Source organism: Pieris brassicae, chromosome 6, assembly GCF_905147105.1.
Source record: "Pieris brassicae chromosome 6, ilPieBrab1.1, whole genome shotgun sequence".
NCBI lineage: Eukaryota > Metazoa > Arthropoda > Insecta > Lepidoptera > Pieridae > Pieris > Pieris brassicae.
Window position 1 is genome coordinate 21,573,830 of NC_059670.1, and position 22,605 is coordinate 21,596,434.

The following is a 22,605-nucleotide window of genomic DNA, read 5'->3' on the forward strand; positions in this document are numbered from 1 at the left end:
AGAGTAAATCTTATATATGTCTGAATAGGTGCTTTATAACAATAAATCTAATTAGTAGTAAGGAAGGTTCTGGCTCAGTCGCGTCCTCGGTCGAACCGAGGCTGGAACTCGGTAGGGCCCAGCAAAATTATTTGTTAATCGACTCGGATTAAAATAACCCAATATATAACATATTATTAAAGGCCGGTGACGCACTCGAGTGTCCACGGACGCCGGTATCAGGAATCAGGTGAGGCTCCTGGGTAAATGAAACTACAACTTTAAAAACAATAAAATAGATTTTCATTTATTGTGAGACGAAAAATACAACAATGGTACTTATTATCTAAAATGATTAGTGGCAGATTGTCATGTCAAAACAATTGTTTGTTAGGAAGTGGCAGTCCATTCCTAACGTAACGTAATGTCTTTCATCGGAAACCACGCGGTAACGAATATAACGAAACAGCAATAAACACGAAACGATACCGTGCCCTATATGCGCTGAAACCGTATCTAGAATTACCATAAACATATGAACTCTCGATAGATTCATTTAACTAGGTTCTCTTAAAAAGGCTTTTACCGAAGCTAATACTCGATTACTTACAAGATTGTTAATAGTGTAATGGTCGCGTTTCTCGTGCTACGTCGCGTCGCGGGCAGCGGGATAACTCTACTATGAAACGTTCTATACAAAATTGAACTTGCCGATCGCTACGTCGTTTCATTTATTTATATTTATTACTAAACAAGTGGGCAGCGAGCGGTCCAGCTCTCGCCGACTCCATCTTTACTTATATCGAAATGCCACTTGCATCCTACGACCCTATGAGCGGCCGCGGCGCTAGAGAAGGGCTGCGCCCGGCGGCCGGTGCGGGCCTCTAGCTATTGCTCATAGAGAAGAAATTCCAAAATCAATTCGTTACACCGTAGACTATACTTTGTTTAATAAACTTGAAGTATTTATCAATAATCAATAAGTACATTACAATAATTGAATAGTTAGTATGTGTTCATAAGAGACTAGCATTACAAATAAATACCTTCAGCTATACAATTTTATCTATTTAAACATTTTGAAGATGTTCAAAGTGGACTAGGTCGGTTCGTAGACAAGAAGGCGCGCGCGCTTCTTGTCTACCAACTGTCGATGCGTCTACGTTCGAGATATGACTTAAATGTATACTTAGATTTAGGGAAAAGGTCGTCAAAACAAAAAGAAAACTTATTGAAATTTATAACAAACACCTTAACTAATATTTCAATAATTTAGTGTTAAGTATGTATATATATAAGGCGCGCGCGGGGGTCGCAGGTCGGCGCGGGCGGAAGGCGAGACTCGTCTGCGATAATTAATCAGTTAATTAATGAAACGGTTTATACAAAAGGCGAGTTCGCCTGCGGCCCGACGCCGCGCGACAACGTCTTCGACAAAAGCGATATAAAACATTTCATTCCGTGATGACACGACGCTACGCGAATTTTTATTTATTTTGTTTCAAAAAACACACGCCCATTCGCTCGTTCTCGCGCTTAACACTAAAATTAATTATTACAATATTTCATTTGTTCAACAGACGCGCGCCGGGGCACGCGTATAATAATAAAATATTTTCAAAACAATCGAATTAAACACACTAGTTAACAATAAGTAACGTTCGGTGCGGGCGTTAGACGGCGGTCTCGGTGTGGCTGTGGCTCGACAGCCGCTCCACGTCCAGATCCGGCGGCGCCAGATGCTGCTCGTAGTCCACGCTGGACGAATGCGAGTAGCGCTTCGACAGCGCCGTCTGCTTGCGTAGCGCTTCCGCCAGCGCCGCGTCGGCAAGGGAGCCGCGCCCGTCCAACCCCTGCCGGAACGCGTTCACCACGCGGATCTGCGCACAACAGTCCGCTCACGCCGCCGTCCCGCACGCGCCCTCCGGCCCCTCTCTGCCGAGAGCGTCGCCGGAGGTCGCGTGTCCCAGAGCCACCTCTCGACTTACCGCCAAGCGAAATCGTAAATGTTATGCATGGCATTTTGCGGCAAATCGAGAGGCTCGTTATTAATTTAAGAAACAAATAAAAGCACATCGAGCCATAAGAGAGGCGAAAGCGGAATAAAACTTGAGTCACATCGGTTCACGACATCGAAGGAAGTAGATCACACTCCACACTCGGCCGGGCTCGGGCGGACGCCCGTGACGTTGCTTCCGCGCATGCAGTGTCGCTAGCCCCAAATAAACACTTCTGGTCACTCGCCGTCTGCAGGGTCATCCTGCTTAAAAGCAACGCCCTCGTCCCGCGAAAGCCACCTCTAGTATGAGCTTTTTATCATCGAGACCACTGTGTTAATTAACTGCCATTCGTACCGACCCGACGTGGTCGGAAGGTAGTAAGCGGAATGCAGTCTACATGTTGTAATGAAATAACTCATGCTAGAGGCAAAGCTGACCCTAACAACCTAAGCGCTCGATATCACTAAAAGCTAACTTATGATAGGTCCGTGGCGGACCCCTGGCATAATGGTACTCATCGGGTGCAAAATGTGTAGCAACAAAATGTATACAACTAACTCTAGCGATGCAGTATAACTTTATTGGAATGTCCTACGTAGGTGGATGTACGATTTTTTGTGACTGAACTAATTGCAGCGCTGGGTGATCCCTATCGCTAAGCTGACTACTACTCACTTTTTTTTATCATTAAATGCTTCATGATAACTAAATTTCGAATAAAACGTCCTAAGTATCACGTATTGCACGTTGAATGGATCGAACCGAATACAGTGAACAACACTGACGTAAAGCGAGTGATCTCATGCAGCGTGCGGTGGCGATGGAGACATGCAAGCACCACTGACCGATTAAGTTCAACAGACACAGCGCGGAGTGAAGTTAAAGGGTCAGCTCACAACAAGAAGGATACAGTAACAACGGAAACACTTGAGTTTAGAGTACAGTAAAGTCGAACAGAACATTGAGGGAAAAATAAAAACAAACGAGGTGAGTGAAAGAGCAGGCGTTTGTTCAAATCTTACAGCTTGATCAGTTGAAGTCTTGCTGTAGGGCACAGGAATCAAGCGCTCTTGTAACTCGCCACCTATGACCTTCCGTGTGCAATGGGGATTCATGGAAAAGAAAATAAAAACAAGAATATGAAAGATCACGACTCTTAAAAGAGTCCCGACGAGCCGTGTGGACGGCGGCTCCAACGCTATTCTAAACTCGCAATCTACAGGAAAGTGAGGGCCGAGTGATTTACAAATAATTATATCTACAGAAAGAATGTTAGATAGAGGATCTTTAGAATAGCGTTCGATGCTATAGCAGTGACAGTTTCTGCAGTGTAGAAATAGACTCAGAGGGACTGACAAAAGCAGTGCTCCTCGAAGCGTCAAGATCAGGAGAGACTAAAATAAAAACAGATAAATAAAAATAACGCAGGGTCATCCTATACCGTAAGAAGCACATTCATGGGGGTGTGCACTTAAAACTATTTAACATTGTTTTTATCCAGGGCTCCGTTCAATTTACAATTTGAAAGTTAAACCAATTGGAGTGAAGTTTCATCTCCTCCCTCGTAGGGGGAGTTTAACCAATAACACTGTTTGCGTGTGTTGTGACTGTGTTCCGTGTTCACACGTTCGTGTGTCCATGCGTTCTAGAAGCTCACATCGAATCGCTCACATACCAGATCTGTACCCTAAATCTAACATAAAAGCTAGTGTGAGACCTACATGTCATACATCTAAGTAAAGCTAGTCGTGGCTGTCGATGTAACTAGGTACTAGTCTAGTCATGCGCAAACAGTGACAGGAAGCAAGCGTAGTCTACACGTCTAGATATAACGACAAACATTCTCGCACGTTTGACGATATCACAACGGCAATAATCCCATCGTTGAATTACCTTATCAATGCGGCTCTCCAACACGAAGCAACGGTTGAAATAAAAGTTAATTTTCGAGTATAGATACTTTATTACTAAAACATGAAGTTTCCACGTGACTACGCGGTTTCCGTTCATGCTATATTCAGTGTATAAGACTATTCGCGTGAATATTTAAGCGTTTATAAGATCGGTTCCGTTTCAAAATTGTATCCCTAATGTTGGTGTACACCGAGACACGTAATTCCCTTAATTTCCTTAATAGATAATCTAAATCTTAATATAAGCAGGCATTGATTAATTTTCACTACACGAAGTGCAGAAATTTTAAAATTACTCTAAGTCTATATAAATAGTTTATATCTTTGATGGATAGTTAAATTTGCTTGAAACCAAACCTGTCGAAAGAAGAAACAAAAGTGTTCCAAACTAAACTATAATATCGGAAAGGAAGGTATATTAATATGTAGTGTAAAATATAGTATAGATATATATGTAGGTGGAAGTATATATTGTCTGTGACTATTGACTATGTCCATGCACTTCTAATACATATTATAGGTGGTGGAGCAAGATATCATGCATCATAACAATAGACGAAGGTCGCCTTCATTCTTCATGAAAAGCCACACCCAAACAATACACAAACTACAGACATTCACAAAAATATAAAATGAAAATATCAAGCAAATTCAAATATCCTATCATTAAAAAGCACTTGTCAGCGGAATTAATAAATAATTTGTATATAAAAATGGCACATTATAATTTTTATATAAAATTTTAACTTTCAAACACACAACAACATCACAATTGGAGAAAATTGTTCAAAGAATTATTATTTACAGAAAATTATAACAAATAATCACGTTTTTTATATTATTTCGTAGAAAAATAAATACGTTTATAACGACTTATTAAAGAAAACGCGAAAAATTCAATTTAAAAATTGGTGCACCATTATTTACTTCACTATATTTTGCAACTTATTCTAATACTTTTAGTAATATTTTTTAATCTACTAAAGAGTTCAGAAAAAGTTATACGAGATTATAATTTAAAAGGCGTATTTTTCATTGGCAGTTGTTTAACTCACTATATGTAAGCTTTATTACGCGGTACGATTTTGTTTTATATATTTATAGGTTTGTTTATTCATCGCTCTGATGCGAAACGGGGCTGAGCGCTGGTACGGAACTGCCCCCAGATTGCACGCTGATTCTCCTGTGCTCCGCCAAATAATTATTGACAAAAATCCTGCGGCCAGCCAATATGTCCGCCTTTTGCTGGAAAACAATGACACGGCCGAGTGAGTCTCGCTCGGCTCGCACGAGTTAGCCGGCCTCTACAACGGATAGGCGGCCTTCTAAAACCAAGCAATGCGGGTTTCGGCCGATTGGTTTTAGAACTCCGAAAAATCTAGAAGTGAGCTTGCTTTTTAGTCGTTACAATACTTAGCGGTTCGTATCTACCCTAGGTGCCTAGACTAAGTTAGGGGTCATTCACTAGCTGGGTCGGGGTTCAAGGGCATCCAGTAGCAATTACAAAAAGTTAAAAATTACCGTGAAAAAAAAAACTACAACTACGAAAGAAAGTTATGAGAAAAATCCGGTATGTGAGCATCGCGGTGAAATGCGGTTCACTCCGAGGTCTAAAATAAAATATCGCTAATCTTCAAATAAATATTTATTAAAATGAGTTTTTAACTGGTCGCTTATATGCCGGTATAGTTAGTCGTTACAATTAAATCAGAACGGAAAATAAAACTTAATGAATAAGTACTTACACAACCAAGTCAACGTTAAAACATAAAAAAAAATAAACAAAAAAATTAAAAGCATATTAAAATGATAAATTAGTTTCTTATCTTTCTAGATTTGGTGTAGTGGAGACATACATACATTTGTTTATTCGTTTTAGCTGCTTAAACTAAATTTAGAGGTTTGGTAGGACAGATCTGAACAATACGGTTTTATCACTTTTGAGACTAAATAAGTTAACATTCTAAGCGCATAAATATTAACTCTACCAAACATCTAATAAAATACAATTGTGCATACTCACATACATCGGTCATGCACATCGCTGTAACATAAGCATGATCACACTTTAAATGCGAAGCGAATTAAAAAAATATATAAAAACGAAAGTAAAAACAACGTTTTGTACCACATAACATGTTCTTCAATATATACTCTGTACTTACAAGCTAACTTTTGACGCACACGTTCAAAGTGTTACTAGAGCCTTCTTCACACATGCGTCGATCGGAGTCCTCTGGCACTCGGATCGGCCAAAGTCCACCTCTTTAAGTTTCAAGATACTTTTGTCTGTTTCTCGTCATACGATCTACTCGACTCTGAATAACTCATGTGTGAACAAGCTACGTAGGGGAGCTCAGTTCTGGCGGGAAGTTTACGTACTGTCGTGTTTCGTTAGAGTATGTACCGAAGGCAAACAACGTGCAAGACGACATGCTCACTGTACGGTCAGCAACGGATATGTATTGTACGAAATATATTTAGCGTTCTGCTGGAGACGGCACTCCTAGTCTGTTCCTAACCTTTGTCAATGAAAAAGTTACCGAGAGCTTTGAACCTGCCCATAGAAATGCAAATCTATCGCTGACCGACGTTACGCATCTAACCCGTATCTATCTACTAACTGTTAGTACGGACCGTAACCGCTGCGTGGCTCCTACGTCACCCTACACTTACCGTCATCATCTGAAATAGAACGAGCTCTAAACATCAACTACCCTCAATTAAAACTCTCTTTTATCTTAAACTTTTATTACTGTAAATATACTTTAACATTAAGTCGTATAGCGTCTCATTCGTGCCACCGTAAACTTTGTACAAGATAGACAGGTAGATATGGGTAAAGTGGTCCCAAAAATTTCTATCAAAACGAATCGTTCGGCTATTAAGTAAAGGCGCTAACGCTGTAGAGCCGTATCAACCGCACTCGTAACAGTACGCACGAGGTGTACGCCGAGTAGCTAACCTATTTACAAATAAGTCCTCTAAAATAGCAGTGTTCGTTAGCCGCAGACGCGGTCGAGTAAAGTTTCGAAAACGTGAAGGAGAGGGAGGGAGCCGTAGTCGCTGGGCACTACCGTTATCGCTCGAGAAAAAACGCCATTCGATAGGGTTGCCAACTCTAGTATACTTATCCTAATTTTGTCATAAATAACGAAATTTTAGACTGTTTTAATAAAATATCTTAATCGGCGACCGCTTACGTACGAGTCGGCTTCCCAAAGGTCGTCTTTAACAATAATGCAAGAGGCGTTACGAACCATTCATAATATAAACAAGTGGAATATAATAATACACCACAACACAAGATATGCGACTCGGCAATCGTCAATTACGAGTTTGAACCTTTGGGCTTCGGAACGTCTCACAACTCAAACAAAGGTTCAAACGCGCAGCGACACAGACCGAGATCGGACCGAGTCGCGCCCTTTGCGCGTCGGTCCGGTCTCCGTCCGGGCGCGTCGCGATCCGGCGTCGGGTTCGAGTGTTCAGTGGCAACCCTGGGTGCGGTTAAGTACGGTCGGCGGCGGGTACGTCATCGGCGTCGATGTAGGCGATGTCCTGTGGCGGCGCGCGCAGCCTCGAGCGAAGGCCGGCCGCCGAGTGCGCGGATAAGCGCTCCTCGAGGTCCTCGAGCGTCGACTTGAACGCGCGCACCACGCGGAGCTGCAACCGAAAGGCGCTCTCATCCCGCCCTGCGCCGCCGAACCGTCCGCCCGCCCCGCGCCGCCCGCGAGTGTGGCGTGGATGCATGCAGACCTGTGCCGAGTGAATCGACCACGTGCAGTGACCCGGGATCGAGCTAAAGACCGCGTGCCGGAAGTGTGAGGGCCGTGCGCGGCTCTCGGCAAGACTTTGACTCGCGGAACGAGGCGTCGCCGCCGACGACAGACTGCGGTTGCGACTGGAACGTCAAACGGCTTGCCGCGAGCGTCGAGAGAAGAAACTACGCTACCCACTAGAGGACGACGGGTGGAGCCGACGAGACGCTTCTCTCCTATCGGAAGAACGTCAGCGAGTGACCTGAAACGTCGTCGGAGAGAAGCGTCCATCGGACGAATGAGGGACGGCGCTAGCCGCGCTGGGAGGCTGGAGTTCGCTAGAGGCGCTGGGGCACTAGGGGCACGCTAGGGCTGGCTAGGGGCACGCTAGGGGTACCGTGAGCGTCCGTCGCACGCAGCGCGCCGGCACTCGCCGCGGCCGCCACTACACCTCAGTCTCGAGCACGGGCCGGGGCTGCCAACAACATCGCTCTACCACGCGCGCCTCGCCCCATTCCACACCGTCCTATACGCAGCCCTAGCTTAGCTCGACAGACCGGGGACAGCCCTACCGCTCACTGGCCGCTTCCGTCACAGCGATACGTATGAAACTACTCGTTTAGAATTCAAAAGATATTTTATCGTATTCAAGAAATGTTTTCAAAGATGTACCTTTTTTTCAAACAATTAATATTCCAAAAATTTAACTGTGATGTGTATTTAACCGATTTTGACATTTTTGCTGGATACACTAAATACTGTGGAGGTGAGATAAGCCTTGATTTTACAATATTTTATTTGAGATTAGTAATTTCATACTGTATCGTTGGGTAGGTAATTTTTTTTAACATCGTGAAAGACGTGAAATTATGAGGGAAGCAGCCAGCGGGTGACATGACGTCATCTCCAACGTTGGCGACTTTAAAGGGCCAGAGACCAATCTAAAGCGACGACGAACAAGGAGGGATGCAATTCGAAGGTCGAACCAATAAAACAAAACAACATCGAAATCAACAGCATAAAGAAGCAGATGACGTCATGATTTTCCCCAATCTGTCGCAGCCGAAGCAGACACCTTTAAAAAATACATTTATTTATGTGTGTCTGTACATGGTGGGACGTGTAAGGGATGCGAGCTCGAGTCACCGGCTTATCACAGTCGAGTGTTCAATGTATGGAAAACAAACCAAACGGGCCGAAAATAGGACAGCTTCAGAGCGTGTGTAGCCGAAGTCGTGTGTGTGTGTGTGGTGTGTGTGCGCGTGTGTGTCTACGCCGGTGTCTTTGTAAATGAAAGTGCCAACTAAAGAAAAACAAACCAAAAAGTAACGAGGAGCTAGGGGAGGTCGAACGAGGTCTTAGCTTTCCCGACGTCTACTCGAGCCCAGACAACGCCGCAGCTGCCGCCCAGTGCACGGAGGGGACTTCGTCGCCTAACACGGTCTATACATATCGGACGGCTCGCTATGCACGCAGTCATCTTAATCTACCATGCTATGTTAGCGGAGGAGCCCAGGATTTCCCTACGGTACGATCGGTACGGCGCGCAAACGCCTCGGAGTCTGCGCGGACGCACGAGGTCAATGGTTAATAAGCTACACAACTTTCTAGGTTAATCGTATCGTATGAGTAAACACTAACGTTACTTACCCTCGCCGTCGGCTCGCTACGTACACTACTGAGACTACACAAGCCCGACATAATACGCAACATAACACAATGAAGGCTTCCGAGGCAGGCAACTACGCCGACCTCCTCGGGACGACACACGGACAAAACAAAACAAACAAACGGAACAAAACAAATCAACAACACAAAACATTGACACTAGGGGAGAGGGGGTGGGGTCGAACGAGTCGTTAGTACGTCGCAAATTCACGGCATGCTCTACAGGTCTGAGAAAATCCACTCCACACTCAAATAAAACGTTCCTCGGCAGCAGTAACTCAAAAAATTCGGTTTAAAATAACAAACATCGAACAAATGAATCGAAATAAACATATCAAACGAACGTTACTGCTCGGAACACGTGTACGCGTGTTAGTGGGCCGTGCGCGGGTCGCGAGTCGGTTCGGGAGCACCCTTCGGGGCGAGGGGCGGGGTGGCGATCACAAGCGAACACTATCTTAAACCAAACTCAAATAAACACAAATAAATATAAAAACAAACAGTCAGTACGACTAAATAAAAGATAGACGGAAGGAAGTCGCTCGTGTTTCGTTATGTGGCTGAACTATCTCTATCTCTATCTCTATCGCTAGTCATAGTCACTGTTTGGGGTCGCACTGAGGGATGAGTGACATCGTCACAGCCTACGGATCGCATGCCGACGGGTATCAGGCGGGAGATAAATAGATAGTTCGGGAAGCGTACGCTCTTCGGTGCCGCCGAGCATGCACGGCGGCATCGGCGTCTACGGGTTTACCCCGGGTCTCATGACAGGGACAGTACTACTCGAGAGCGAGACGAGAGGTAAAGGCGGAAACGTGGAGAGATAGCTGAAGTGTGTCATGAAACCAGGACGTAAATTAAATTAATACAAAAACAATCCAATCTCGATTCGTTCGCTCGCCGACCGGTCGCGTCTCCGGCGAACGGGTCGTCGGCGAGCGAACGGTCGAGTCGCTACGTTAATGGGCCAAAAATAATAGCATCACTACTCTAATAATCTGTAAAGTGTTTCTCTGTGTAGGCATAGAAAAAACTCAGGCGTAGGAGAATTAACCGAACCGAGAAACAAAATGAAACAACAAAATGAAATAAAATAAATGTAAAAATATTTAAAGTCACGAGAGTCGCAAAGAGTCATGTCGACGTTAAACATTGCGAACTGTGAATAATCCGGCTCACTGTAATGGATGTGTGACAAAATGAAGTTTCGTCTAAGATATTCTCTGGATGCAGAGACGGGAAAAGTGAACTCATTTCGTTCGGACTCGACGTCCGGATGCCCAACTATGTCCTCGGAGGCTGCGCTCCACAAACTATTCGCTGTAAACTAAAACTTATCCCTCTCTCTTATCATTACCATTCCTGACGGTTCGTTCCTCCGGAGCGTCTCCACGTCCTCGGGTTTTTGTGTATTTTGTGCGACGTGGAAACGCTCTCGACGTCCGGGACTTCGTTTCTACCGACGAAGTCCAGTACGACGATATCAGAAAATCACATTACACCCTTGGAATCTCTTATTAAACATTAAATAGCAGTCGTATGAAGTTTTAAAAGGCAAATCCCAACATATAATCCCCCGATGACCCATTTTGTTTCAGTTTCACAGAAATTTAGAAATCAAAAGCAGACAGACTCCCAAAACCCTACATCTTCCCAAAATTCTACATCTTCCCAAATGGCGATAAGTGACGGGATTGAAAACGAAAGTAAAAAAATATATTATCATTATAACTATCAGTCTTTTTATAGGAACAAAATCGTAATTCTAAACGACGCCGATTCCTTTACGAGTCAATCAATCGCCGGGACCCCCGTCCCGTCACCTAATGCCCCGCGGTCGGCCGGAGTGCGTACCTGTGTCTGAAGGCGCGTGAGGCCCCGGATCCAGAGGATCTGCCCCGCTCGGGGCTTCTTGTCGAGGTCGGAGTCGTAGTCCGGCCCCGGTTGGATCGACTCGGGGTCCGGCTGGCCGCGGCCCCAACTGCGAAAGCGGAGCGAGGTCAGAGAGACGTGAACAGTGAGAGAGAGGCTTCGCTAACGCTAAAATGGAACTAGCTAGAGGTAAGGTGAACTGAGAACTGAGAATGAGAACTGAACTACCGACGCTACGAATCCGACGTCTACTCCACCGTCCAGAGAACGGCTTCGGAAATCGATAATGAGACTCACTCTGGATCCCGTTCTTTAACTCTAGCACTAGTCGTGGGAACGTTGGAAGATTGTCTCGTCGGCGGTTCGGATGGGCGCTTGCGCATCTCACCCCAGCTTAAACCGAATTATTTAAAGAAGTGGAACATTTAGGAACGAGCTGAGTTTGAAGACCGACGGCGGTACTAACGAGAGTTTCTTGGGTATCTTCCTGGTGGGGATGCTGGTGACGAGCTGTCCCCAGACGAGGGTTCCGGCTCCGAAGAACAGGCACCAGAGCCACTGCTCCAGGGTGAGTCCCGCCGTGCTGAAGGCCATTCCGCCGAACTGGATTATTATGACCTGGAATGCGAGCGGAGGATCGCGTTTAGTCTCTCGTCGTTCACGAAACGAGTTCACGTTCGCGACGTATATCACCTGTGAAAAGGCGGTGCCGATCCAAATGGAGTAGAAGATGGGGTTGGTGAAGAGACCCTCGAATACGTTTCTCTGGCCGTGGATCTTTCGGGCGTTTATCTCGTTGAAGAGCGTCATCATCACGAAGGTGTTGAAGATGATGGTGAAGTGCTGGGTGGGTTCCGTGCCCAAGGCCTGGCCGCGCCCGGACGGGATGTTCAGCATCCTGTCGCCTGGATCGCAGATTATTATTTATTTACTGTTATGTAATAAAATTTATTGACATGAGCGGAGCGACCATAATTAATATCTCACCGACAAAGAGCAGGGAAAAGATGATAAAGAGCTGGTAGACCGCCTGTCCGAGGATGTTCTTCATCATAGTGCGGGAGATGAGAGGCTTGGTTCTGCCGTAAGGCTTTCGCTGGAGCAGGTCAGGGGTGGGCATCTCCGTGGCTAGCGCCAGAGACGCCAAGGTGTCCATTATGAGATTCACCCACAGCATCTGGACCGCCTGGGAAAAAAATTTCAACGTCATGAAGTCCGGTCGTAGATAAAGTGATACGGATCGCTAATATCGCAAGTCTTACCTTGAGCGGACTGTCCTGAATGGCGCAGGCGCCAATGAAGGCCACGATGACGGCCACCACGTTGACGGTGAGTTGGAACTGCAAGAACTTGGCGATCGAATCGTATACATTACGACCCCACATCACGGCTTTCACGATCGAGGAGAAGTTGTCGTCCGTCAGGATGATGTCCGAGGCCTCCTTGGCCACGTCCGTTCCCGCAATGCCCTGGAGTGAAGAGGCGAGGGTCAAGACGTGAACCCGAACGTCTTCGAGGACGAGAAAATTAAGATAATCACCATGGCGAATCCGACGTCGGCCTTCTTGAGCGCGGGCCCGTCGTTGGTGCCGTCGCCCGTCACGGCCACCACCTCCCGTTTGTCGAAGGCCTTGGATTCGATCATGCCCTTCACCAAGGTGTACTTGTCCGTGGGGGACGAGCGGGCCAGCACGCGCAGCTTCGGCCACACTTTGTCCAGCAGGTGCTGCTGGATCTGCATTCGTACGAGGTCAATGACAGTAGGAGACGACTTCGTTTTTATAAAAACTATTTGGGCACCTCGAGTCCGCGCGTTCAGACCCAAAGGAACAATGCGTATAAATAACAAAGCGAACCTCCCCGTTGGCGTCTCGCACCCGCGTGTTGAACTCCTTGCCCTCGAGTATGAGGAAGTCGTCGGTGGGCTTCAGGATGCCGCACTTGACGGCGATCGAGCGAGCCGTGTTCACGTTGTCGCCGGTGACCATGCGGACCGTTATGCCCGCCTTTTGACATTTGCGGATGGCCTCGGGCACCTGTGGGAGACGGAGGGCGTTGTACGTTTCTTTATGCGACGCAAATCGAACACTCAGCGTCGAACTCCGCGGCGGAGAAGCCTACCTCCGGCCTGACGGGATCTTCGATGCCGACGACGCAGAGACAAGTGAGGTTGTTGACGATGTTGTCTTCGTCGTCCCAGTTCGGCTCCTGGTCTATGTGCACCTGCGGGTCATCGTTCGTCGTGATCGCACAATAAACACATCAGGCGGTTTGACACGGAGGAAACACGTTATCATTTAACTGAATAGGTTTAAGCCACATAAATGTACAAAATAAAAGAAAGCAGTTCAATCTAATAGGCGAGCCGGTTTCTTCAGCATGTTTTCCTTCACATGAACATTATTTCGACTTAAATACCTGGTTGATTTCAGCCTTTCCGGGCACGAAGTCCCTGTAGGCCACGGAAATGGTCCGAAGTCCGTCGCAGGCCATGGGTTCGATGACCTGTCGCACGAGCCGGTCCTGCATGTCTCTCGTGAATTTCTCCAGGCGACCCTCGTGGCCGTAGATGAACGCACACCTGAAGCGGGACAAACAGAAACATGTCAAAGGGGAGACGAACGAGAACAGATTAGAATGATATGAATGGTGTTCGGGCCTCACTTCTTGAGGACGATTTCGGAGGCACCCTTGGTGTACAGACGGTATCCGCCCTTGTGCGGTACGACCGTGGACATGCTTTTCCGAACCGAGTTGAACGTGTACACTCGCGTGAAAGACTCCTCCGGGTGTCGTTCGCGAACCGCCTCGTAGCTCTGCCCCAAGCCCAAGACGAACCCTAGGAGGGCGCACTCCGTCTTGTTTCCGACTTGCATCGGAGGGCCCGTCGGGTCCTGAGAGGGCTGGAACGAGAATTATTTCGACGTTAAACCTATCCTATCAAGAAATAATCGATCGCCCGCGCGTCTTCGCACCATGATCCTGGAGGTGAAAGCGCTGTTGATGGATATGCCCTCGATCATCGTCTCTCCGACGTCGGCCGGGATGTCCCTGAAGTGAGGGGTGACCTTGCACAGCTTCTCGCAGATGTACGACTGGACCACCGTCATCCTGTTGGTGGTGAGCGTTCCGGTCTTGTCCGAGCAGATGGCCGTGGCGTTGCCCATGGTCTCGCAGGCGTCCAAGTGACGGACCAGGTTGTTGTCTTTCATCATTTTCTGGAATCATCGTCGATTCAAAATGTTGAGTTATTTCAGAACTATAGAAGAATGTTTTGGGAAGTGAAATTTTTGTCTTCGGACATTTTGTCGGAAACTTACCTTGACTGAATAAGCGAGCGACAGGGTGACGGCCAGCGGTAGACCTTCAGGAACGGCCACCACCAGCACGGTCACTCCGATGATGAGGTGCTTGACCAGGTTGTTGATGTACGTGGCCTTCCACACCTTCTCCTCTATCACGAATGTTTGCACGCAGAATTGGATGATGAGGATTATCACAGTAAGCACGGCTATCGTCGACCCGGCGTACCCGATCTGTAATGGTTCCGAATATCTTTGCTGTTCCTCTTTTTCCGTGGACGTCGTAATAAACGTGAAAGTGAAGCGATTCTGACCTGAATGGCCAACTTGGTGAGCTTGGCCTGCAGCACGGACTTCTCCTTCTTGTGGGCGGCTTCCGGCGCCGGTTTGTCTCCGGAGGGTGCCACGTGGTTGTCGTCGGGGTGGGCGTGGTTCGCGGCGGCCGGCAACGCGTCGTCGTCACCTAAACCGCCGACTACTCATCTTAGACCGCGTTCGCTCTTCGGGGCTTCCGCTATCGACCCCGTAGCGGAAGCCCGAAATTCATTCGACACACGAAGCGTGGCAAACACCAATGTTAATCGAAAGAAGACTAGTTTTGTACGACGTGCTATGAACGGAATCATCACCAGGAAATGTTTTACAGTGCACATTTAATAGTTAAAAAAAATAGAGTTTAAAACTCGTTCTAAACTTTAATTTAATCTATTGAATTCAATGAAACCATTGAACTGTTTTGAACTAAAAAGAAATCGATTAGGAAGCGTCACGAGCGATGTCAAAAAGCGTAATGCGGGAAGCAGAGCGAGAGGTGGGGCAAGCGGGGCCGAGGCGAGGGCGGGGGAGAGACTTACCCGTGAGGCTCTTGCGCTGCGTCTCCTTGCGCTGCTTTTTAGCTTCTAGCGGCCCAAATTGTCAAACGCACGAGAGGAATATCGGATTAACATCATGCCAACACGACAGTACACGATGCGGGTAAATGTGTGTTTATCGTTTATTCGTCGGCGGCGGGTGCGGCGGGTGTGGCGGGCCGGGACGGGGTGGAGAGAAACGAAAAGAGAAACCGGATGTCATTGTATGGCACTAGTGGGGTAACTCTGAGGTCGTCTCGCTCGAACACTGTCGATTGACGAGCCTTAAACCCTCGTAGCTCTCGGGTCGAAAGTGTTCGAGCGAAAGCTCCGATGCGTTTATTTCATTCGTTTAAACTGGAGACGAGATTATTTTATACGGGAACAATTCATACAGACGGGGGATGACATCTAATCTAACGACTACGGGGTTGGGGCACGGGACCATGCTGACGAGACGGTATCGGGCATTAGTCGAACACATACACGAACTGACGACAACGTTGCACCGTTTATATATAATGAGGTCTCAAAACTGGTGAAGTAGTTCTCGACTTGATTAATATAATTCAATTGTTTTGGTGCTCGAGTACAAATTTCACCAATTTCATATAAAATTAATTCGACACTGGTGCGTCGTCAACGAGCATCGCAATCATGTCGCTAATGCACGCAACTCTTTGACATTTGATATCTAAATTAAAACATACGTAGCAAATTCAAATTTAAAAAAAAAACCTTTTAAAATGTCGTCCGATAGCGTATCTACGATTATTTAATATTAAGAGAAACTAGAAAGTGTTTTTAATTTTTTTGTGATAATCGATATCAACTGTCAAAGCAAACTAAGATTCTAAAAGCTCAGTCACTTGGTCCGTGTTCTCTAAATGAGCATTATCTAGTTAGCTATTAGCGATTATATGTCTTTCTGGCGTATAACTTCAAACATAGACAATTTATTCAATGGACCACCAGAACTAGAGGATTAAGCGGAGAGGTTTCTGACCTTTCTTCATCTGCTTGATCTCCTTCTCTTGCTTGTCGACGGCTGCACCCAAAAGGGTGAAAATAATACCGGCTTGCGAGTTCACTCCCACGGCGGTTACAAGCATTTTTCCTGAGCCTGGAATTCGGTATTATTAAATTTTAATTTAAGTCAATTTACAAGTCTATGAATAAGTATATATACCTATATTACTTTTTACAATTCTTTTCTAGTATTTCTATGAAAATATTTATCTTAGGAGAAATAAATTACTAAGAGAAACATTAGTGGCAAATTCCTATGTATTCCTTACCTTCCATAACGTGTGTACCGGATAGCACCATGGGATCAAACGATTCTCCCTTCTTCACATGGTCCGATTCACCCGTTAACGAAGACTCGTCGATCTGGAATACATACATTCATATGTACCACTATCGACCAAAAAAATTGTGACCCTAAGAAGTGTCGGTCGGACGTGTTTAAGTGTATATTGATTTAAAGATATTACATGTTAGATGCAGCCAATTACGGGTGGTTTTAATTATTGGGACTTAAAGTTGCCCTACTACATGCTGAAAATATTGCGGGGGTTGAGCGACCCAAGAGATTTTTCTTTATAGAACGGGGCAAACGGGTAGGCTCACCGTTCTCTAAGAACTCGGTTATTTATACCTATGGGATTTGTGCTAAGTCCAATGTTGTTTACGATATCATAAGCCAGAATCTGTTGCACAGATCCCCGTCAACAAAGACCTTTCTACGGAATGCTGTCTCCGGCACTAACATATTTATATGTTCGATGTGTGTTCACAGTAGCAATATTGTGTACATTATGTATTAAATGTTATACAAATTTTACTGTAAGGTAATGTATGCATTTCTGTAAATGAATGAATTTGGCAGAATGTATTTTAGGCTATCATAAGAACAAAATAAAAATTCCTCTTAATATAAGCGTAGATAAATGATTCATTTAATATTATTTGATAACTTTGTCGCATTATGTGAATCACGCGACCTGCAGTGACAATTGACGCAAATTGATATAAGATAACGCCACAGTGATTTGATAACAGCTATGCGGCATTTTTATCTTTTATAATTGTGTCAGATATGTTACTAGGCTAATTGATTGTTTATATATTAATATATATATAGGAGTATAGATTATATTGAGTAAATGTAGTAATTTGTAATATTTCCAAGATACCTCCATAAGTTAAATTAATTCAATTCAAGGCTTGATGTTTACTTGTATATTTCTTTTAAAATCAATCCTATTATTATAAAGGCTTTTCAGGGAAATCTTTTGTGTTAAGTAGATTAGCTATTGTGGTCCGTCATCTCGCCTATGAAAATAGTCCGAGTCGAAATATATATATTTGGAACTTTCTTAACTTATATGTAATAAATGAGTCCCGCACCACGATTGTTGGGGGTAATATTAAGAAATTTATAATGAAAAATGTCTTCTAAATATAACAAACCATAACTATTGCATACCTTCAAGTCGTTACTCTGCAGCAGTACGCCATCAGCGGGTAAAAGGTCTCCATACTTGATCTGGCAGATGTCTCCCACCACTATATCACTTATCGGTACCTGATTTACTTCGCTGCTTCGTATCACCGCGAACTTGTGCTCACCTTCTATCCGAGACTGGAGACCTCTGGAGGGTGGGTTACGTAGATTAGGCATGAATAATAATGTAATAGATGCTATTTAAGTATTCGCAAATCTCTATGCTTATCGTTCATTGCTATTATTCAAAAAAAGCATTCATTTTAAAGTATTTTTTGTAGAATATTAAGGATACATATAATCTGATATGGGAAGAATAGACAAAATAATGTAAAGAAAAGGTATATACTTAAAATAAATATATATATATATATATATATATATAGTCTTCACATATAGTATGAAATAACTCACCTAAACTGTCTTTCTTTCGTATAATCATTAAACGCTGTTACTATGACGACAACTATAACTGATATTAAGATAGCGAGACCCTCGATCCACTGGTAGTGACCCTCCTCTTCATCAATGTGCCCTGAAAAACATATAAAACTGCAGTGATTTCATCAACATTTACAGTATTCGTCATAAACCAATTTGCTTAATGCGATCTAATATTTTTGAGAGAGTTAATCTTTTTTCCTCTACGTGAATAGTTGACACATATCCCACCTTAATGGCGTAATATGATCTAAACTAAAATAAAACACACGTGAACAACGCTGTTTTGTAAAGTGTACATCTAGACATTAAAAAAGAACTTCGATCTTTATTCCAAGCTGTGATTTTTAGATTAGGCTAAGACTTTGGTTGGTCAAGCATGTCGATAGCTAAGATCTATCAAAATCCGTTCAAATGGGGTAAATTACACTTAATTTCTTCCGTATTTTACTTTTGGATTGTTTCTTAATAATTTTAACTTGCAGCTTGAAATACAGGTGAAGTGTGAGGCATAGTTTAGAGCATTAGAAAGTGTTTAGAAATATTTTACTATACAGTGACCCAAATTTCCCATTCCTTAATTTGTTTAGTTTGTTGTTTAAGATTAAAAACATAATATAGGTTTGGGGTAACGTGAAAAGTCACGCTTGCGTGACTTTTGCATGTACAGTTTATTACCGACCAACATGACATTTAAACATATTAGATGATTATGTGTAAGAGTTTGATCCTAGTCTTTGGTCAATAAAATCACAATAATGAATTTGCATAATTTTTCCATCGTGGTTCACTCGTTTCTTGAACCCTTCAATAAAGTAATTATTCGTATAAAGGCTATTTTAAATACCTTTGTTATTAATTATAAGGGTATTTTCGGTTTGCGTGTGTAAAGTAATTTATGACTTGAAATAATACGTTTTAATTTCGGTGGCAAACAACGTAAGTATGAAACATGGCTTGCTGTTGGTAAAAACCTGAATTTGTAGAAGTTAATTACTAATTATTTCAATTAATAGGGATAGCGATTCGTTTAAGACGTATTAAGTAGGCAAAAGGGTATACTGGCCGAATTGTGCTCTTAAACTATGTAATGAAGCTGTTTGCAATCAATCTTTTCGTTTATAAATGTCTTAAGAATTACTTTTTAAAACTACAACTGAATAAAGAGCAATTCTGCAAGGCCAGTATGTGTGCTGAAAATTAACCTCGATTTACTTATATTTCTGCAAAACAGTCTAAATTAAATTAAAACAATACCTGAACAACCCCAAAATGCCAAGAAATACAATTGTGTAAAAAGTTGCTCATTTCTGTCCTAACCAACACTTATAACAATATGTACCAACATATTGTTCCCGGCTTAGGGTCGCATCGTTATAACAGAGCTTTAAGCAACCACTTTAACCGGAATTGTGACTCGGATTTCATTACAGGCTACAGTTAAAAATAATTTGTACAAATGATACTCCAAGTCTTCCGTTGTGCAACATTTGTGTAGTTTTCTTTATGTGAAAATAAACATGTTTTTCAATTCGCGAAACGAAAATCTAATTATGCAAAGTGAGTTTTATTGTTTTATTTTAAAACAAGTTTTCCATGGCTCTATTGGTTATTTATTCGGTAAAATGTATGTAAAATAAAAACCAAATTTTCCCATAACATTCCATATTCCATTAGGCTCAGAAGGCTGATCACCTACTTGCCTGTTAGATTAACAAATGGTCATGAAACAGATACAGAAATCTGAGGCCCAGACCTAAAAAGGTTGTAGCGCCATTGTTTTATTTATGTATGAAATATTCTATATAAACTACTGGATTTATTAAATTTAATTATTCCGATAATACAATAATAGAACAGGGCAATGCCACGAAGGACTAAAATATTAATTTCAGTATAGGGTCATTGCCTTAAGTCATTTGGGACATTTGTTCATATTCTCACGAATTCACGACCCCGCTCGATAATGATATTACAATGAAGGCACGGCGTAAACGAAATTATATATAGATATATATATATACATAGTTCCTTTAACCCGTACCTCTAGCATACGGTTACAATAAAAATACATATATACTTTTGGATCCTCTTACTTACTTAAAAGGCAACATTATCAATGAAGCAGACAAAGAATTGTGAATGTTATTCATGAATAAGTTCGTTTTTATCGTTAAATTGAATAATTATACATTTTTCAAACCATTTAAACTAACCATAAATAAATTTAATTATTTAACCAAACGCAATATCTCGGATCATTGGATCTTCATATGATTACAGTTCAACCACGAAACTGATTTAACATAACCAGTGGCTGTGAGATATTCCGACACAAAGAATTTGTCTGTAAATACGTGCGTATTAGGGTTTATAACGGGGAATTAAATATATTTACTCATCTATATACATTCCGCCCGACCTTAAGAACTAAATAAGATATTATTTATTTTAATTGAAAAGAAAACGAATTTATTTGTAACGTCACTCATCGGTTTAGAACACTTGGAGATGTATAATTTTAAAGTTTAAGGTCATTCAGTGAGACATTAGAGACTGCTCTTGATTTTGAAAGTGCTAGTGTACAAGCGAATTGCAATTGCAGATATATACTATATAAAGTGTTTGTATGTAAGTTTTAAATATGTCTATAAAGTATATATCTTGGGTTAAGAAATCTGACAATACAACTGACATAGTGTGAAGTGTTAAATAGTTTGTATTTTATAACCAGGAATATTCCAAGGCACTGTGAAAAACTATAAACCTAGTCCTTTAATACTAAAAATAACCATGTGCTAAACACAACTACGAGTAGATACATACATCAAAGGAACAAGCCTGCATCTCCTTGAATAGTATCGTTAATATTTAGTACCCTCAGCCATATCTTTCAAGGGTCGGGGATGCGATACCCGCTTTTATCTTTGATGTATATCCTCATTTTCTAATCACAAAACACCTTGTCAGAGCAAGCATTAAAATGGCGTACATTGAACATAAACTAAGCGATTTTTAACCGATATTTGTTAAAAAACATATTACATGTAATTTTGTATATTATATATACAGTCATGCTTAACGTACACCAAACTAAAGGGCCGGGGTAGTGCAGGACAGCACAAAATTTACACCGATATTCTTACCAATACTGTCTAATGATCCAATAGACATATAAAAGAATACACATAACATTATATACTCTTATAAAACATAATTTATATACAATATGAGTTTATGAAACATAAAAAAACAATACTTTACTTGTATCATACAATATTCTGTAACACGTAGTAATAAGTTAAACTAGATTCGAGGGTCCAACTGATAAAACCCTGGCAAATGAAAACCGTAGAGGAGTAATGTAGATAAGACAACCTTACACATTACACAACAATACATGTTTTTTTACGATTTGCAATAAAAGGCTCGCATCTCGAAAACGATAAAATTGAACACTATTACAATATAGATTGAAGCAGCAAATCGAGTTGAATCGTTAGAATCGATTCGTGCCTATAAAGTTTGATGAGTTTTGCTGCATTGTGCCAATATTTCATATCCATTAGCATGGCCTTTGGCTAATTCCTATGCGTTGCGTACTATTTGAAATGCTACAATTAAAATGACGTTGCGAAAAAAGGTTTTTTTTAATTTTATTAAATATCGAAGCAAACGCATCTCTAAAAAAGCTTAGATGACGTCTTAACACTTAAAAGATTTAAATGCATTTTAATATTTGTCAGAAATTGTTTCACCAATACATCAGAACGAAACTTCCTAACTATCGTATTTATAAATTATAAAATAACTAATAAAAGGAATTTAATTGTATGTGATTCTCGAGTATTTAATTATTTTACTATTAATTTAACACTAAATAACAGTTAAATGACTCACCAATATCACTTTCGTCTTCGGACGGTTTGTAGAAACTCAAGCCCAACGAGACCACAGCAGCCACTTCCAGGATGATGAGCGTGACGTCCTGCAATGCCTCCCACACGAGCGTTAGGAAGGTCTTGGGCGGCTTGGGCGGAATCAAGTTGGAACCGAACACTTCCCGCCTGTGCTGCTGGTCGGCTTTCGACCCGCTAAGACCTGAAATCAAAATTAATCTTTAGATAAACTCTTTTTGAGGCCCTTGCGTGGTTCAGTCTTCATTTTCAAATTAAAGCGTCAATATTAAAATTATGTACTGACGTGAAAGATCTAATACACAACAGATTTATTTACCCCATATGTATTAGTATTTTTAGTATAAATTTTCGATATTAAAAATATAGTGGAAACATATAAACTTAGC

The 22,605-nt window shown here is 42.6% G+C and overlaps 1 protein-coding gene across 17 annotated transcripts in view; it reads right to left on the bottom strand.

Moving 5' to 3' along the window:
- Nucleotides 1-259: 259 nt before the first annotated feature.
- LOC123710707 (plasma membrane calcium-transporting ATPase 3) overlaps nucleotides 260-22,605 on the bottom strand; it is an 87,772-nt gene continuing 65,426 nt past the window's right edge. For 5 of the 17 annotated variants that reach the window (XM_045662810.1, XM_045662811.1, XM_045662812.1 and 2 more), the window contains 22 exons: nucleotides 22,200-22,400; nucleotides 21,446-21,454; nucleotides 18,273-18,393; nucleotides 17,841-18,006; nucleotides 16,648-16,741; nucleotides 16,356-16,472; nucleotides 15,353-15,397; nucleotides 14,813-14,973; nucleotides 14,517-14,732; nucleotides 14,172-14,414; nucleotides 13,861-14,099; nucleotides 13,615-13,777; nucleotides 13,318-13,419; nucleotides 13,053-13,232; nucleotides 12,737-12,931; nucleotides 12,459-12,665; nucleotides 12,184-12,382; nucleotides 11,890-12,101; nucleotides 11,663-11,814; nucleotides 11,179-11,305; nucleotides 3,002-3,070; nucleotides 260-1,859 (listed from right to left, as the gene is read on the bottom strand). In XM_045662810.1, coding sequence (XP_045518766.1) covers nucleotides 1,653-1,859; nucleotides 3,002-3,070; nucleotides 11,179-11,305; nucleotides 11,663-11,814; nucleotides 11,890-12,101; nucleotides 12,184-12,382; nucleotides 12,459-12,665; nucleotides 12,737-12,931; nucleotides 13,053-13,232; nucleotides 13,318-13,419; nucleotides 13,615-13,777; nucleotides 13,861-14,099; nucleotides 14,172-14,414; nucleotides 14,517-14,732; nucleotides 14,813-14,973; nucleotides 15,353-15,397; nucleotides 16,356-16,472; nucleotides 16,648-16,741; nucleotides 17,841-18,006; nucleotides 18,273-18,393; nucleotides 21,446-21,454; nucleotides 22,200-22,400 — 3,425 coding nt within the window. In that variant the 3' untranslated portion in view covers nucleotides 260-1,652. Of the gene's footprint in view, nucleotides 1,860-3,001; nucleotides 3,071-4,785; nucleotides 5,138-5,522; nucleotides 7,559-8,050; nucleotides 8,180-11,178; nucleotides 11,306-11,662; nucleotides 11,815-11,889; nucleotides 12,102-12,183; nucleotides 12,383-12,458; nucleotides 12,666-12,736; nucleotides 12,932-13,052; nucleotides 13,233-13,317; nucleotides 13,420-13,614; nucleotides 13,778-13,860; nucleotides 14,100-14,171; nucleotides 14,415-14,516; nucleotides 14,733-14,812; nucleotides 14,974-15,352; nucleotides 15,398-16,355; nucleotides 16,473-16,647; nucleotides 16,742-17,840; nucleotides 18,007-18,272; nucleotides 18,394-21,445; nucleotides 21,455-22,199; nucleotides 22,401-22,605 lie in introns of those variants that run through there. The other 12 variants (XM_045662814.1, XM_045662818.1, XM_045662817.1 and 9 more) reach the window with 12 other exon arrangements.